The sequence below is a fragment of the Rhinolophus sinicus genome, chromosome 18 (assembly GCF_057876585.1).
Source record: "Rhinolophus sinicus isolate RSI-liver-muscle chromosome 18, RSI-T2T, whole genome shotgun sequence".
Taxonomy (NCBI): Eukaryota; Metazoa; Chordata; class Mammalia; order Chiroptera; family Rhinolophidae; genus Rhinolophus; species Rhinolophus sinicus.
Window position 1 is genome coordinate 81,749,957 of NC_142518.1, and position 16,830 is coordinate 81,766,786.

The 16,830-nt window shown below is 40.3% G+C and overlaps 1 protein-coding gene across 1 annotated transcript; it reads right to left on the reverse strand.

Moving 5' to 3' along the window:
• Positions 1 to 231: 231 nt before the first annotated feature.
• Positions 232 to 16,074, reverse strand: NKRF (NFKB repressing factor). The gene is made up of 3 exons (XM_019717043.3): positions 15,383 to 16,074; positions 4,241 to 4,371; positions 232 to 3,194 (listed from the first exon to the last, which is right to left on the reverse strand). The coding sequence occupies exons 1-3, from the start codon at positions 15,646 to 15,648 to the stop codon at positions 1,237 to 1,239; spliced, it is 2,355 nt and encodes a 784-aa protein (XP_019572602.2). The 5' UTR covers positions 15,649 to 16,074; the 3' UTR covers positions 232 to 1,236.
• Between the last annotated feature and the right edge of the window lie 756 nt (positions 16,075 to 16,830).

Below are 16,830 nucleotides of genomic sequence, written 5' to 3' on the forward strand. Positions count from 1 at the left end.
CAAAAACAAAATCACATAAAATTAAACAGCCTAAGATTTAGTTGCAGCCAGCATACTGGTCCATAGGGAAAACGTGATGGGTGACTGATTAACTGTTCCTATTTGCTAAGTCATTAAGTTCATCCACTTGTGCTCTAGTGTTGAAAATATTTTGTGCAAACACCACTTCCCCTCTCCAAAGACCCAAAGTGTTGCTACTAGGCTGCTGTCTAGAAATAAGCACACCAACACTTTGATCAACTCGGCTCCTTTTTATTCAGGAAGCGCACATTCTTTTTATACACTTCTTTTTTTACATTCCAGAAATAAGCGAAAATAGCCATTTTAAATATGTTATAAAGTTGGCTTTTGGAGCTTAATAAGCTTTTTGAGAGAGGTACCAGCCAACTGATCTTTTCATCAAAGCACCAATGTATCTTCAGTCTTTTACCAAGTTCTACCACAGCTGTGGCCACCGCCTTGGATGTGCTGTACATCCAAACTGCGTGAAAGCTGTAACGGAGAGTTGCTGTGAGTCTCTCTGCAAGGCACCAAGAACAAACAGTTCCAGCTTCCTATCTTCAGATTAAATCAAAGTTTCTGAAATTTTTCAAGTGCTCTCTCAAGTAGTGCTCTCTCAGCATGAAGACTAGAATTTGTTAAAACTGATATATCACAAGGTAACCACTTCCAATATTCTGAAAACCACATGGTAGAAGTTATAAATAAATGGACACTAAAATTACTTTAAGAAAGTTTTACATCATTTAGTCGGTAAGGACATTTACATGTACAGCACAATTTACTGTTAAACATTCTATAACTGGCTTCACACAAAGATGAAAATAGATAATACAAAATGATCTGACACTGTAAGTCTGGAATTAAGACTAGTTTTATTGTAGTCAATATTAACTTTACATATTGTTGCAGAGCGCTGTGCGATGCCTTTTAAAATGGGAATTTCTTTTTCAGGGTGAATTTCCATTTGGATATGTGTTCTTGCTTTGTACAAACTACTAAAATCCGAGGGATACAGCAATATCAAAGACACAAACAGTAACTGCACAATATCGTCTGATTAAACTAATACAAGTGGACAGAATTTTTCAGGTCCCAATATCTACTAAAGCACTATATGAAATGAACAAGGTGGAACATCTTAAGAATGAATATACTCTGCAACCAGAACATGTAGTATTTCTTTAATTAACAAATCTACCTCATTAGGCATTTATAAAATAAATTAGTAAGTTCTCAATTTGCTTGAGGCATCACAAGCTCATAATGCCCCACTTGGCCTTCCTGTTTGAGCTGATCTAATAGGTCTTCCTTCCGTCTTTTTCTACCTACCACCAGGTACCTATCATGGCCTACCCCATGAGACTTACTCTTAAGCCCATACTTCTGGGCAATCTGATGTATTTGCTTCCGCTCGTCATTGGTCAGCTCTGTAGAGAAAGTCAAATCCGTGTGGCTCTCAGAGCGGGCGTAGTTTCTGATGATCTGTTCGATGTCTCTCTTGGCAATTTTATTTACCCTCTCTACATCAAGACCAAGCCCTTCCCGCTTATGCTGCTCTTTGACAGAGATTGGCTCCCGAATGCCCTCGCCAGATTTACCTAAACCACCACCCGTCCAACCCATCTTTCTCAGCAGCTGATTTCCTATGTTATCTTCTTTGATTTGTTGTTTGTAAGCCTCCTCTGCCGAGCGACCCTGAATTTCATTTCTTGAAATCACATCTTCAATAGTTCCTTTCTTCAAGTTGTTAATGACAGTTGGCTGGGTCTTTTTGAGGGTTTTCACAGCTTCCCCAGCAGCTTCATATTTGACAGTTTTCTTCACCCCAACTGCTTCTGCAATTACTTCACTCTCTAGAATCACCTTGCATTTCCATCGGAGGCCTGTCATTCTTTCATACACATATTCAACTGTCATTCGGTTAAACTGAGCTGTGTCATTGAGCGTGCACACAGGATTTGAAGAATTTTCATAAACTACAAGATCCTTTATATCTTTTTTTTTGCCAGATCCCCTGGGTGAAGAGCCTGTTTGGCATTGTGAACTTTTGACAGATGGGTAAGTGGGTTGTGTTTTTTGAAGGATTTTCAAAGCCTCATCAGCAGCTGCATGTTTACTTGTTTTTTTCGTTCCATAACCTTCAGCTAAGCAATGATCTTGCAAAAACACTCGACAACGCCATGTGCGATTTGGCATCATCTCATATTTGTATTCAACTGACATTTTGTTGTATGAGGCAGAATTGTTAAGGATACCAATTGCATCGTTTGCATTTTCTGTAAGCACGAAATTAGTCCAGTGTTTGGCAGAAGCATTAAAAATTGGCTGCCCAGAAGCATCTTTAGCCAGTACCACCAGCTCTTCTGGTGGTTTCAGAGCTGGAGGAAATTCATACAAAGGCATGCCAATTTGACACACCACAAGGTCCTCTCCAATTGTGTGCTTGAATTTCCGTCGGACAACCCTAACTTCAATACGTTTCTGCAAGAGTTTTACAGCCAGCTCAGTAGCTCGATCCCTGGACCCATTCTTGCTGCCAGCATAACCTGTAGTTAAGTAAATATTTTGGCATCTAACTTCACAAGCGTAACCATCAGTTAGAAGTTTTTTATTTTTGGGGATGTCAGCAGGAGGAATTTCTTTCAAAGGAGCATATATATACTCAGGATTTGTCTTACATGCCTGAATACAACGAGTTAACATGTACGTATAATTAATTTTATCAGATCCAGAAGTCATCTCTGGATTAGAAAGGTTGTTCCAGATAGTTGCTGTTAATTTTTCAATAAAATACTGCTTCTCGGCTACCACTGACTCAGGAAATGTCTGTGATGGTAGAGGCTCAGTTGCTGACTGAGAGTTTGCCTGCTGTGATATGCTGCTTAGGGCAGGGTTCCCACTGTCAAAATACATGTTGGCTGTTACAGGCTGGTCTTTTGTGAAAATAAATCCTGATGAATCACAATACTGAGAATTCCCATCTTGTATACTGAAAGAGTCTTGAGTATAATCTTGGTAGATATCTCTTGGCATGCTGGCAAAATGTGTTTGTTCATTTACCTCTTTTGTTTGAGGGCCATAAGGATCTTCCTGTCTTTCATCTTTTGAACTACTAGCTACAAAATGCACAGGCTCAAAACGAGGTCTCGCATGGAATTTGGAACCGGCTTGCTTTTTAGGAGGATTTTGACCTATAGAATGAGTGAAATTTACAATTCATTAAAATGGGAATATTTCAAAAGAACCAAGCAGGAAAATAGTACCAACCACATTATTTGTAAACTGCATTGTTGGTACAAGATACTTCCCATCACAAAACTTCAGGCCATTTAGGTAAAGGAACTTAAATATCAATGTAAGATTCCAGCATAAGGAGGGATGCTTCCCGTCCTTCCACATGTAAAGGAAGAGACGATAGAAAATACGCGGTTGAATCAGGTATGCCGGTTACCACCATGCATGAATGGTAGATGCTTCTGCATCTAATAAGTTAAAGCACAGGTGAAGTATACCAAGTAAGAGGTTGTTCCAGTACAATCTCATATGACCTGTGCTGAAAAGCTCCCTTCTTAAGGATCACAAATGGAACAGACAGTTTTAATCCAATAGAGATGGTGACCAGAGGCATTTACAAAGTATTTCTCTTTTCTATCAGAGGTGAGTGACTCTGTGATGGTGCTTTACACAGTTGTGACTAAAAATCAAATAAAAATAATTATCAAAAGATCCCAAAGATTTTCAACTTCAAAATCTTAGTTCTGACCTCTTCTGCACAAAAGGGGGTTTGCTATGTTTTATTTCTAGAACAAACAACAGCTGGAAACTAATGATTTATGGGGGATATCAAATTTAGAGCTATGGAAGAACTCTCTGCCGAGGCTATACCAGACACTAGAGCTTCCTCTCCACAACATTATTCAGTAGAAAGCTGTCCATCTTGGACCCACCCAAGAGGATTTAGTTACTAAGATGCTCAAATGATCAGAGTTTTTTCTATTTAGAGGGAGGTTCCATGACATGGACTTCAAGGAGAGCATTATAATGTGTTTATTCTTAGTTTTCAGTTCTATTTAACATCCTCAGAAACAAAACTGTACATAACTAAAAGCTAAAACTCTTCTACATTTGTGTAAGATCCAATGTTACCAATGTTATTTAAATCATATACCACACTTATCATTTAAAAAAAGCCACATTGTTTCTTCAAATCCCACCTTCCAGAAACAAATATACTCACCATCACATGTTGAGAGGTGACGTTTTTGACCTTTGGAAGGTTTGGACAGCATCAGATCATATGAAGGCATCTCCCCAATATCAATACCTTCAGCCATTTGGAGAATTTTTTCCATCAAGCGTGGGCTGTACCTATTTAAATTAATATAATCTACAGTTAAAACAGATAAGAATATAGTTTTTTTAAAAAAGCTTCTAAGTAAGCCAATCTTATAGTTGTTCCCATGGGATTTTATCAACAGAGTATCTTAGCTATAAAACCGAAGAATCTGATCTAAAATACTTACCTATCAAATGAGTAATTATGTTACCATCATTACTAGACATACAAACACAAAATCAACAAAATTTAAGTGAAGACCTTATTTTTAAGTTTGAGCTGAAAGTATCCACATAAACTCATGATTTATTTTCCTCTATCATATATGTATAGTATATGTAAATAATTGTATTGATATACTTATAAAAGTATTAAGAGGGCTACTGGGTTCTTAACATCCAGATTGTTGTCTCTACCATTTCCCATGAAAAACAATCAGTGTCTTTAGAGAAATGGCTGATTCCAAATTTGGGGCAAAAAATGTATAAGATGAACCTGTAAGATATTCTTGTGCCTGGAAACAAGGAAGCTGTCAAAGACTTCAGTAGTTGTGTCAAATGTATCAATAAGAACAATAACCACAGTAGACTGAGACACATCAAATATGTTAAAAATCCATTAGTTCATAATGATACTTATAAACTCATTATCAGTCACCTTTGGAAGATGGTAGGGAATCAAGTCATTATTCTAAAAACAGGTAATATAAAAGGAAGAAAGCAAGTTATTTATCTGACATTTTCCGGTACAAATTATACCTCAGAGCAAATAAAGAGTTGACAAAGAAAATGTCTTTTACAGAAACAGCCCAGTTAATAAGTGAAGGAATGATAGAATATTACCATTTGGCAACCCATAATGCAATAATAAATGATCATAAATGGCTGCTAAGCCTGTTAGGTGAAAAGTTGATGGGGAAGAACCCAGAAATAGACCCATACAAACATGCTCAAATGATTGTTTACAAAGCTGGAAAAGCAATTCAATGGAGGAAGGACAGCCTCTTTGACAAGTGGTGCTGGAGCAAGTGGGCATCCATAGGCAACAAACAAACACTTCAAACTAAACCTCACACCTTATACAAAAAATAATTCAAAATGTATCATGGACCTACATGCAAAATGTAAAACTATAATACTTTTTATGAAAAAAACAGGAGAAAATCTTCAGGATCTAGAGCTAGGCAAACAGTTTTTTGTTTTTGTTTTTTGTTTTTTTAAAGGAGGGCGCAGCTCACAGTGGCCCATGTGGGGATCCAACCGGCAACCTGGGTGTTATTAGCACCACGCTCTAACCAACTGAGCTAACCGGCCACCTGGCAAACAGTTCTTAATACTCGACACCAAAAGCATGATCCATAAAAGGAAAAAGTCATTAAATGGACTTCATAAAAATAAAACTTTTGCTCCCAGATGACCCTGTGAAGAGGATGAAAAGAAGCCACAAACAGGGAGAAATGTTTGCAAACCACACACTTGACAAAAAACTACTATCTAGTATAAAGGCCTCTCAAAAAGCAACAGTAAAAAAAATATATATATATACATTAAAAAAACAAACAAAAGACATGAATAGAACATTTCACCAAACAGGAATTACAGATCGCAAATCAGCACATGAAAAGATGTTCTGTCAATCTAGCTAACACCAGAGAAATTCAACTTAAAGCCACAATGAGATATTACACTATCTACCTACCACAATGGCTAAAGTAAAAAAATAGTGACAGCACCAAATGATGGGAAGAATGCAGAGAAACTGGATCATTAATACATTGCTGGTGGGAATGTAAAATAGTACGGCTACTTTGAAAAACAACTTGGGAGCTTCTTATAAAATTAAACATGCAATTACCATACGATCTACCAATTGCACTTTTGGGCATTTAGCTCAGAGAAATGAAAAGTTATGTTCATGCAAAAATCTGTACACAAATGTTCATAGCAGCTTTATTTGTAATAGTCAAAAACATTGTGCAATCAAGGGATTTCCAGTCAAGAAGGCACAGTAGGTAAATGCTGTGCTTTTATCCTCTCATGACCACATCAAAATTACAACCTAACTACAGAACGACCATCATTGAGAATCACCTGAAATCTAGCTGGACAGAAATCCTGTAACTAAGGATAGAAAAAAGAAGCCATGTTGAGACTGGTAGTTGGGGTAGAGATGCAGAACGGGCTGGTTCCACATGCTCATGTGGCAGTTAAAAATCGGGAGGGATATCTTGGATGTGGAGGTTCCCTCTAAGGAGCAATGGGTCTCAGCCCCACATCAATCAGGCACCCCAGCACAGGTTTCAAGTGCCAGGGAGAAAAGTCCCCTTAACTTCTGGCTGCAAAAACCAGTAAAGATTGTGGCTAAGTAAGACGGAGGGCTGCTGGAGCCCCAGACATTCCTCTTAAAGAGCCTGTGCATGGATTTACTCACTGATAGACTCACTCTCTCTGACCTCCAGCACTGGGAAGCAGCTTGAATGGTGCTAGGGACAACTGAATTGTATGGATTCAGGCAAGGGCTGGAGGGGCAGCTTTCTTCTAGACAGAAGTGCTGGCAGAAGCCACTGTTTCTTTGTTGAGCCCTCACCCCTCCTAGCATGTAGTCATTGCTGAGTCTCTGTCAGTCTAGCTAACACTATTCACCTTGCCCTGGTGATTCCGAGACCCCACCACACCCACACCTGCGGGCCCACCCAAGCCGCTTACAGTGGCTTTTCCATCCAGTCTGTTTCGGCTCATTCTGCAGGCTTTCCTAAAATCTGTCAAATGTTCACAAACTCCAAACAAGAAGCATCAGGTTTCAGAGTGCCCCATACCTCTTGCTAAGCAGCCCCAAGCCCGGCCCTAGCAGCAGCTGGCCTCAGTTTGGAGCTTAGCCTCTACCAGGCACCTCCAAGCCCAGCATGGCCTGTGGCAGGTCCCCTTCCAAGAGGCCCCCAAGCTGGCACACCCAGCAGCTGGCATGGCATTGGACAAGCTAAAGCACCATGAGGTCACCTCCATAGATGACACACTCAAAGGGCAGACTGGGCAGACACCAGAGCCCTGCTAAAGGAAATCTTGCTCTGTAGGGTCACCCCCTGCACAACGGCTCCTCCACTGTAGTCACAGCCAGTCTTCACAACCAATGAGCCCAAGGGTCAATCTGACATCCAAACCGGAACCAAGGCTCAACTACAACAGAAGGGCACACACAACCCACACAAGGGACACACCTGCAGCACCTGGCTCAGGTGACCACAGAGACTATACAAGACACCTACTACATAAGGCCACTCTACTAAGACCAGGAGACATAGCACCCCTACCTAATGCATAGAAACAAACACAGGGAAGTGGCCAAAATGGGGAAAATGAGAAACATGTCCCAAATGAATGAACAGAATAAAGCTTCAAAAAAGAACTAAACAAAATGGAGATAAGCAATCTATCAGATGCAAAGTTCAAAATACTGGTTATAAGGATGCTCAATGATCTCTGGGAGAACTTCAACAAAGAGATAGGAAACATAAAACAAAGAACCAGTCAAAAATGAAGAATACAATAACTGAAATGAAGAATACATTAGAGGGGATCAACACTAGATTAGATGAAGCACAGGACTGAATCAGCAATTTGGAACATAAGGTATCAGGAAAAAAAACAATCAGAACAGCATAAATAAATAAATAAATAAATAAATAAATAATGAGGCTAGTGTAAGGGGCCTCTGGGACAACATCAGGTACACCAAATTCATATCATAGGGGTTCCAGAAGGAGAAGAGAGTGAGGAATTGAAAACCTATTTGAAGAATGACTGAAAACTTCCTTAACCCAGAAAAGAAAATAGACATACAAGCCCAGGAAGCACAGAGTTCCAAGCAAGATGAACCCAAAGAGGCCCACACCAAAACACATCATAATTAAAATGCCAAAGGTTAAAGACAAAGAATCTTAAAAGCAGCAAGAGAAAGACAGTTACTGACAAGGGAGCTCCTATAAGACTGTTAGCTGATTCAGAAACTTTGCAGGCCATAACTAACAATCGGTAATAACTAACAACGGCAACTGGACCTGGAGCTGAGCTGCGCCCTCCACAACTAAGACTGAAAGGACAACAACTTGAAGCTGAATGGCACCCTCCACAACTAAGATTGAAAGGACAACAACTTGGCTTGGAAAAAAGGCCTGGAAGTACACACTGTTCCCCAGTAAAGTCCTGTTCCCCTTCCCCAATTTAAAAATAAAAAATGAACCTTACTTTTTAGACCAGTTTCACATTCACAGCAAAATTGAATGGAAAATACAGAGACCCACACCAAGACACATAATTAAAATGTCAAATGTTAAAAGCTGAAAGATAAAAACAACTTGTTATGTACAGGGGAACCCCCATCAGCAGATTTTTCATCAGACACTTTGCAGGCCAAAAGAAAATGGCATGATATAGTCAAAGTGCTGAAAGAAAAAAAAAAAACTTTTGGAAGCAATGGATATGTTTATTACCTTGATTGTGGCGATGGTATCACAGGTATATGCATATGTCCAAACTCATCAAATTGTACAAATATGTGCAGTTTTGTGTGTATCAATTATACTTCAATAAAGTTTTCTTAAAGAAAAAAAAAAAAAACAACCCTGCAATCAGCTCAAATGTCCTTCAACAGGTGAGTGGTTAAACTCTAGTATAAACACACCATGGAACACTACTCAGCAAGGAAAAGGAATAAACTATTGACACATGCAATATTGTGTATGAGTGAGAGGGAAATGGACATGGTTATAAAATGTGAGGGATCCTTATGATATTGGAACTGTTCAATCTTGACTGTGGTAGTGGATACACAAACCTATACATGTAATAAAATTTTATAGAATATACATACACGAGTACTTTTAAAACTGGGGGAATCTGAGTAAAATCAGTGGATTATAACAATGTCATTATCCTGGTTATGATATTATACAATAATTTTGCAAAATGTTACCAAAATTTTGAAAACTGGATAAAGAATACAAGGCATGTCTTGGTACTGTGTTTTCCCGAAAATAAGACCTACCCCGAAAATAAGCCCCAGATAAGATTGTCAGCCAGTCGGATGCATTTAGTACGTTATGACGATGTTCCAGAAGATGATGACATGTATTTGAATAACTACATTTATTTGAATAAATGTAGATTGTTGCACATGAAAAAATAAGACATCCCCTGAAAATATGCCCTAATGCATCTTTTGGAGCAAAAATTAATGTTAAGACCCGGTCTTATTTTCGGGGAAACACGGTATCATTTCATACAACTGCACGTGAATCTACAATTGTCTCAATAAAAATTTCAATTAAAAAAAGTTGACAGGGAACTTTATAATCTTCATAACACTAAAAATCAAACAAGCAGACATGTGCCCCCTGATGTGATATGACAGGACATACAAAGAACTATCTATAAAGTGTTCTTGCCCAGCAAATAACTGAACTTGAACCTAATCAAGCCCTTAACTCCCAGAAACATATTAAATAACACCACAAGAATATAACCAGCCAAATCCAGAATAAAGGAAACGCTATGTGAAAACCCAATTTCTTCATTGATTATGAGGTGTGATCAAACAATACGGTGAATGTTTAAACTTTAAAAAAATATTACAGTAAAAGACACATTGCCATTAATCCCCTTCAAAATACACCCCCTCACTTTGAACATACTTATCCCATCGTCCTTGCCACTTTCCGAAGCAGTTCTGGAAGTCCTCTGTCGTAGCTTTAGTTGTGCTGTCCTGGCTACCTCAATGTCCTGAATCAATTCAAAATGTTTACCTTTCATGGTCACTTTGACTTTGGGGAAGAGCCAGAAGTTGCACAGTGCCAGATCTGGTGAATAAGGCAGATGAGGACACATCGTAATATTTTTATTTGACAGAAATTACCGTATACCAGAAGCATTGTATGACATGGAGCATTGTCATGATGGAGGATGATTTACAGAACACTTTAAAACACACCGTCTCTCAACCGTAGCTCACACCTGACTGACTGCACCGAACAAGTTGAAACTTGTCACACACCATTACTAAAGGTTGACACGCCGCTTCCCGTATTGAAGATCCCTGCCTTTCCGTTAGATGGCATTCGGCAGCTGCATTCACCATATTCTGTGATCACAACAGAAAGCCTCCAGGTCACACATATCACTTCCGGTACAGCAATTTCTGTTAAACGAAAACATTATTGTGTGTCCTCATCCACCTGGCACCATGTGACTTCTGGCTCTTCCCAAAGTAAAAATGACCAAGAAAGGTAAACATTTTGAATTGATTCAGGACACTGAGGTAGCCAGGACAGTGCAACTAAAGACACTCACAAAAGAAGACTTCCAGAACTGCTTCAGAAAGTGGCAAGAACAATGGGATAAATGTGTTCGAAGCAAGTTGGAATATTTTGAGGGGGATCAATGGCAATGTGTCTTTTACTCTAATATATTTTTTTAAAATTTAAACATTCACAGTATTTTTCGGTCACACCTCATAAGTAACACCTCATGTGTAGACCTTGTTTGGATCATGAGTCAAACACTCCAATCACAAAAAGATATTTTGAGGCAAATGGAGAAAACTGAACATGGACTAGGCATTAGATGATTTTAACAAATTATTTTTAATTTTAAGGGTGAATAAACGTATTATGACTCTTCTGATCTGGTACAGATATATACTGAAGTATTCGCAGGGGGAATCATGTCAAGGTCTTCTTTAATATACTCCAGACTACCTCCCACAAAAAAAACTGTCAGCAAAAACAGATGTTGCTGGATGGCATGACCAACTGTAGATAATAGTGAAGTTGAGTGATGGGTCCATGGGCGTTTCATTAAACTCTTCTACTTAGGTATGTGCTTGATTTTTCCATAATAAAAAGCTTTAAAACACAGTTTTTAAAAAGGGCTCCTTAAAAAGTAGATTGGCTGCTTGACAAAATATCATTTTACTACAGAGAAACAAAAACATGAGCTCAAGTGAAGTTTTTGTTATCATGGGGATCTACTCACCCTTCCTATCTTCAGAGCCTTTCCCGGCCTATGACCCAAAAAGAGACTCCTTATGGTATTTAGGAGGAAAGTTATGAAAAATGAGTAACTATCACACCTTTACATGAATAGATTCTGAACTTGAAAAGGAAACATTTTCCATTTTCAGCACAATAGGTTCCACACCCATCAGGTGTCTTTCCTTGCAAAGCAGAGAAGATATGGTGGCCTTCATTTCACAGGTTACCAGAAACTAGCCCAGTTATAACCTGCACTTCAAACTGATACTGCTCTTGCTGCTGCTAACACCAGTATTTAAATGCCAGTTAATTTTATTTTCATTTTCTCTTATCCAAACATCAGAAAGCATAGCCTAAAACGTTTCTCTCTCTCTCTCTCTCTCTCTCTCTCTCTCTCTCTCTCTCTCTATATATATATATATATATATATATATATATATGTATCACTTCCATACAGATCTGGGAGTCCAATTTCCAAGGTATGAGATGAAAACAAGAGATTATGAAAATGAAATGGAAGTCTACAAGTCATAAACTGGTAATGCCACTTTTGTTACCAAAATTGGTACTATAACCAAGCCATTCACCTTGCAATGTAGTCAAAGTTCTCCAGAACTTTAATTACAGCCTGATTCCATATAGGGTATAAAACTGTAAATGGCATGTATGTCATAATCCATTGTGCATGAATGATGCATTTGGGGCTCATTCCATTCACACTCACTTTTCTCTCAGGTTTCTTCCAGCATTAGTAATGATTATACGTACTTACTGTTCCCTATCCATTACATCTGCCACAAAATTAAGCATCACCCATAGGCTACAAAAATAAGCCTTAGCATAGGTTGCCAGCCCAGTCAGCTTGTCAGTCCTTTATTAGGAAGTTGGAATACTGAAGAAGCCCAACCAGCTCAAACAATAATTGAAAAGACCATATAGTGCCTAACATCTAACTATTCTAAGAACAATGCAAATATCAGTCTAAAGACTTTGATAAGATAACTAGGATTTCGTTCCCATTTCTAAAATTCTCCAGAGAGTAGTTATCCAGAGATAAAGAAGTGGTTCCACAAATTTGAAATGAGCCAAGACAGTAAAGCTTTCATTACTCAGTTTTCCAGAGTGTATTTTTTATAGTGGATTTAAAAGTAACACCTTTACTCCAGAAGTTTCAGAGACTCCACCAAGAAAAGCACCTACAAACCCAACCACTGATAACTTCACTAACATTTTGGGGTTTATGTTTTATTCCTTTTTCTAAGTTTTCCATACTACTGCCTCCCCCTCAGTCACTATCAGATCTGGTGGGATTTTTTTTGCTCTGAATTTACTATATCATAAGCATTTTCCCCCATGTCACTACCCTATGAGATTTGATGGCTATATAGTATTCTATCTTTGGAGGGACCATGATGTAAAGTATCATTAAAGCAAGTCTAATATAGTAATTTAAAGATGCATGCATATTATATATTTGAGTCTGTTAGTTTACCCATTTAGTTGTAAATGCTTAAAAAAAAAAAAAAAAAGAAAAACAAAACAAACAAAAAAAAAAAACTCCTGGAGATCTTTAGGGTTTTCAAAGGCAGCTTATTATGAACCAAACTTTTGGGAATCAGGATGGTATCCAAGTGTCCCACCATGCCTAGCACATAAAAAGATGATTTCTAATAGACAAAGACATCTGACTTCATGAATATTGCATTCTTGAACAAAGACAGGTACACATAGGTACATACTTATGATACACAATGGCACCTACATTTAATGAATATTTAGTAATAGATGCTTTCAACAAAATTTTAAATATATTAAACTGGGTCTACTAGGTTCAAATAAAAAAGCTAAGGTTTGAAAACTCAGCAAAGATTAGGATTTCCAAGTATAAAATTGTTTATTCAAAACTATTCATAAGACTCCAAACATCATACGTGAATCTAACACACAACCAGATTACTGATAAATATTTTGAAAGCTCTCACTCACACTTCATTGTGACTGATGCCCTCTACTTCCTATGTGAAAAGTTAGTTTCACATCATGAGCCCACTGGCATCTGCCTTCCAAACACTAATATCACATCAACAAGGAAGAGAAGAGACAAATAAGGTGGCAAAGCCCTGGATGCTTGAGCTTTTTAACACTGACTACCATTGGCCTGGTTTGTGTTTTTTAATGCCCTACTTACGTATAAGGCTGCTGTTCTTGGAATGGAATCCTGAGATATAACAATAATGCGTTTTATGTCAGTTACTTGCTTTTACTTCTGGTCCATCCTTCCCAAATACAGCAGCTGTATCGCAGTGGAAAGAGCATCAGAAGACCAGGGTCCTAACCCTCACTGTGGGACCTTGGAAAAGTCACTTAACTTCTTGGCCTCCATTGATTTCGCTGTAAAAATGAGACACCACCTAATTCTCAAGGTTGTTGTATTAAGTGAAATACATAAATATTTTAAATATTTTGTACATTATAAAGCTATATCCATCCATTCACTCCACACACATTTACTGAGCAACTATTATGCAGAAGGCACTTTTCTAGGCACTGAGAATAAAGGTGTGAACAAGAAAGCAAAAACCCTTTGCCCAAAGGAGCGTACATTCTTGTGGGAAGGTTAAGATTTGTTATTATTACAAAGGATGATTAGTCTCCTCCCATGTGGTCTTTTTAAATTTTTTTTATTCAGATTCCTCATGGCCTTCTGTAATATTAAGGATATCTATGATAAAGGTACCTTTTCAACTGCAAGAACAATTGTTAAATGAAGGTTAATTAGATTTATCTGACTTGATTAATAACTGAGACTTCCCCAATTGTAACCAGTTCCTCCAGTGAAATAATCAGTATCTCTGGAGGCAGAAGTTACACTAACCCAGAGAAGATAGAAAAAAATAATTTTTTGTGATGAGAGCAAAAAAGTATCACAGTAGATGCTATGCTCAACAATTAAGGGTAGGAGTAGACAATCGTATTTTTCTGTTATCTGTTAGTCATTCCTGAAACTGAATTGGCTGAATTTGATCTGATCATTTTCCAGAATTTCTCAGCCTTCCTAATAAAATATTCACCGTGAGGAAGGAGGATCAAAAAAAGAAGCCTCTCAGTCCATCACAGGAATGATTAGTATAAGACCAATTTGGGGGTTCTGAAGGACAGAAGTCCAAGTAGTCTGTTAAAAAAAAAATGCGTTGGAACTATACTGCAGTCTCCATAGACTCCAAAGAGCTTTCAAAGAGGCCTGGTTCAAATGCGCACCAGGTTCTAGAAAAAGGGGGACGGACACACACACACAGACACACACACATGCACGCACGCGCGCGCACACACACACACACCCCTAAAACTGAGGCCAAATGTTGTTAATCCTTTTCATCACATTTAAATTGAAAAGAGGGAAATCCATTTCTATAGTAAATATATCCATTTCTTTGTTTGCGTACAGACATATTATGCGCAAATCTACAAGCAAGGCTGAGAGACCTCATACAAACCGCCTCCCAAGGAGGAGACAGTAAAATTCAGCTGGAGGGCTGCTGTTGTTTTATTTAATGGGGATGTAAAGAGAGCGAGGTCAAGAGACCAAGATTAGAACCACAGGCACTACCACCCTCCCGCCGGCCCCGCAGACCCTGGAAACCCGGACTGTAGAATATTCCCTGCAGATGCTTCATCCTTGGAAGTTCCTACGCAGGTCCGAGGTTCTGCTATCCGTCATTTCCCACGCTCTCCAGAACCATCACCACAATGACCCCCTCTCAGCAGCCGCCTTCCAAGCACAGCTTTATCTCCTTCCCTTATCCTGGAGGGGCCACTCCCTCGATCCCCGCACCCTTCTAGCTGTTCAGCCCCCTGCCACCTCACTCGGCCAACCCTCTCCCCAGGCCAACAGTGTCCTCCTGCATCTCCAAAGCTCCAGCCTCTAAGCCCTCACTCATAACCTGCCCGCGTCCCTATCCCGATCCCCATCACCTATCCCCTATCTGCGTGCCTTAACCCAACCAGCACACATTCCTCACCTGCAGCCCAGGAAAACGTGGTTGGTCCAAGCGGCAGAGAGCGCGAGGAGCTGGTCGAGGGCAGCCCCGGGATAGCTGTGCAGGTGGCGACAGATGAAACTGCGTCGCAGAGCCCACTGCCAGTCACTTTCGTGGCTATAGCGCCACTGCTCCAGCACTGGCTCGGGCGGGGGCGGCGGGAGGGGCGGCAGCGGCGGCGGCGGGAGGGGGGGCAGCGGCGGAGGCGACAGGAAGTCGCCCCCCAACAGCAGACGTCCGCCAGCCATCTTCTCCACCCCCAAGCAGGGCCCCCAGGGATGAAGCCGACTACCGACCAGGAGCGAGCGGGAACAGGGGTTGGTGGGAGGGGCGCTCTGTGGCGCGAAGACCAACTCTCAGGTTACTGGGGTGTGTGCGTAGGGGGCGACCGTTAAAGAGGAAAAGGCGCTCACGTCCCGACTCCAGGGCGCAAGCCCGCTGCACTCCTCCAACTCGTGGAGGAGCAGGAGGGTACCCGCCGCAGTCACACGCGTGCCGGGGACGCCGAGCCAAGCCCCGAGCTCCGCACTTTCAGCCACCCGCAGACACACGCACTGCGCGGGGAGGAGGGGAAAAAACACACGAGCACTCTCTGCTCCCCCTCCTCTGGGAACCAGCCTACCTACCCTCGTGCTGCCCCGAGGTTGTGAGGCCAGTTCGCATGCGCTGCGACAGTTCCCCGCCCCCCAACTTCGAAATCCCGTCGCTGAATATCGCGCGATGTACATTCTTCCCCTCCCGTGGAGTCTACCGGCCTTTGGCGTACTACAGTACATTGACAAGCGGAAGGCGGGGACTCCGGGAAAGGAATTTTGGAAGGTTCTCAGAGGTTGTGGAACATGGTTCCGTTAAGTCCCTGGAAGGCGTCGTCAGGTGATTGTTGGCAGCAACGTCTCGCGTGACGCTTTCTATGGGTTTCTGAGCGGTGCGACAGTGGGACCGTGTCCTTTGGGAGGGACTTAAGTTTGGAATGGATTTTACACTTTTTTTTTAATGTCAGTCCTCCGAAACTCCTTTTCTTCAGAGGATAGCTTGAAAAGCGTTGTTCATCATTAGCTTTGTGTTTTATTATGAAAACAGGAAAAATGAAATACTTGCAAAGAAAACCATCCACAGCGCCACTACTCAACCACTTTTATCGTACATACTCCATTCCAGTTGCAGACAAATAGAAACATCATGCTTCCACAGTTCAGATCATGATTACAAGTAATTTTATATTTCCCGTATCGATTTAAAACGTGCAAAATAATACAAAGGGGGCCCCCCAAAAAAGGCTTAAAAGCTGCACAGCAGCATATGGCGAAATCACTGTAGCCAAACGTGTTATTCTACCGGTGGATCTGTTCCTTCAATCCCTGTCTGCCGACCTGTGTTATTCAAGTAGTTAGTCAATGAGTGTCAGCAAGAATTTACACAGTGCCTACTTT

Bases quoted from the DNA above. Each gene is read 5' to 3' on its own strand.
- NKRF (XM_019717043.3), bottom strand. From the start codon at position 15,648: ATGGCTGGCGGACGTCTGCTGTTGGGGGGCGACTTCCTGTCGCCTCCG. The intron at 4,372-15,382 runs GTGAGGAATGTG...TAATTTAAATAG, and splicing joins CACGTTTTCCTGGGCTGCAG to GTACAGCCCACGCTTGATGG. The intron at 3,195-4,240 runs GTGAGTATATTT...CTCATTCTATAG, and splicing joins TCACCTCTCAACATGTGATG to GTCAAAATCCTCCTAAAAAG.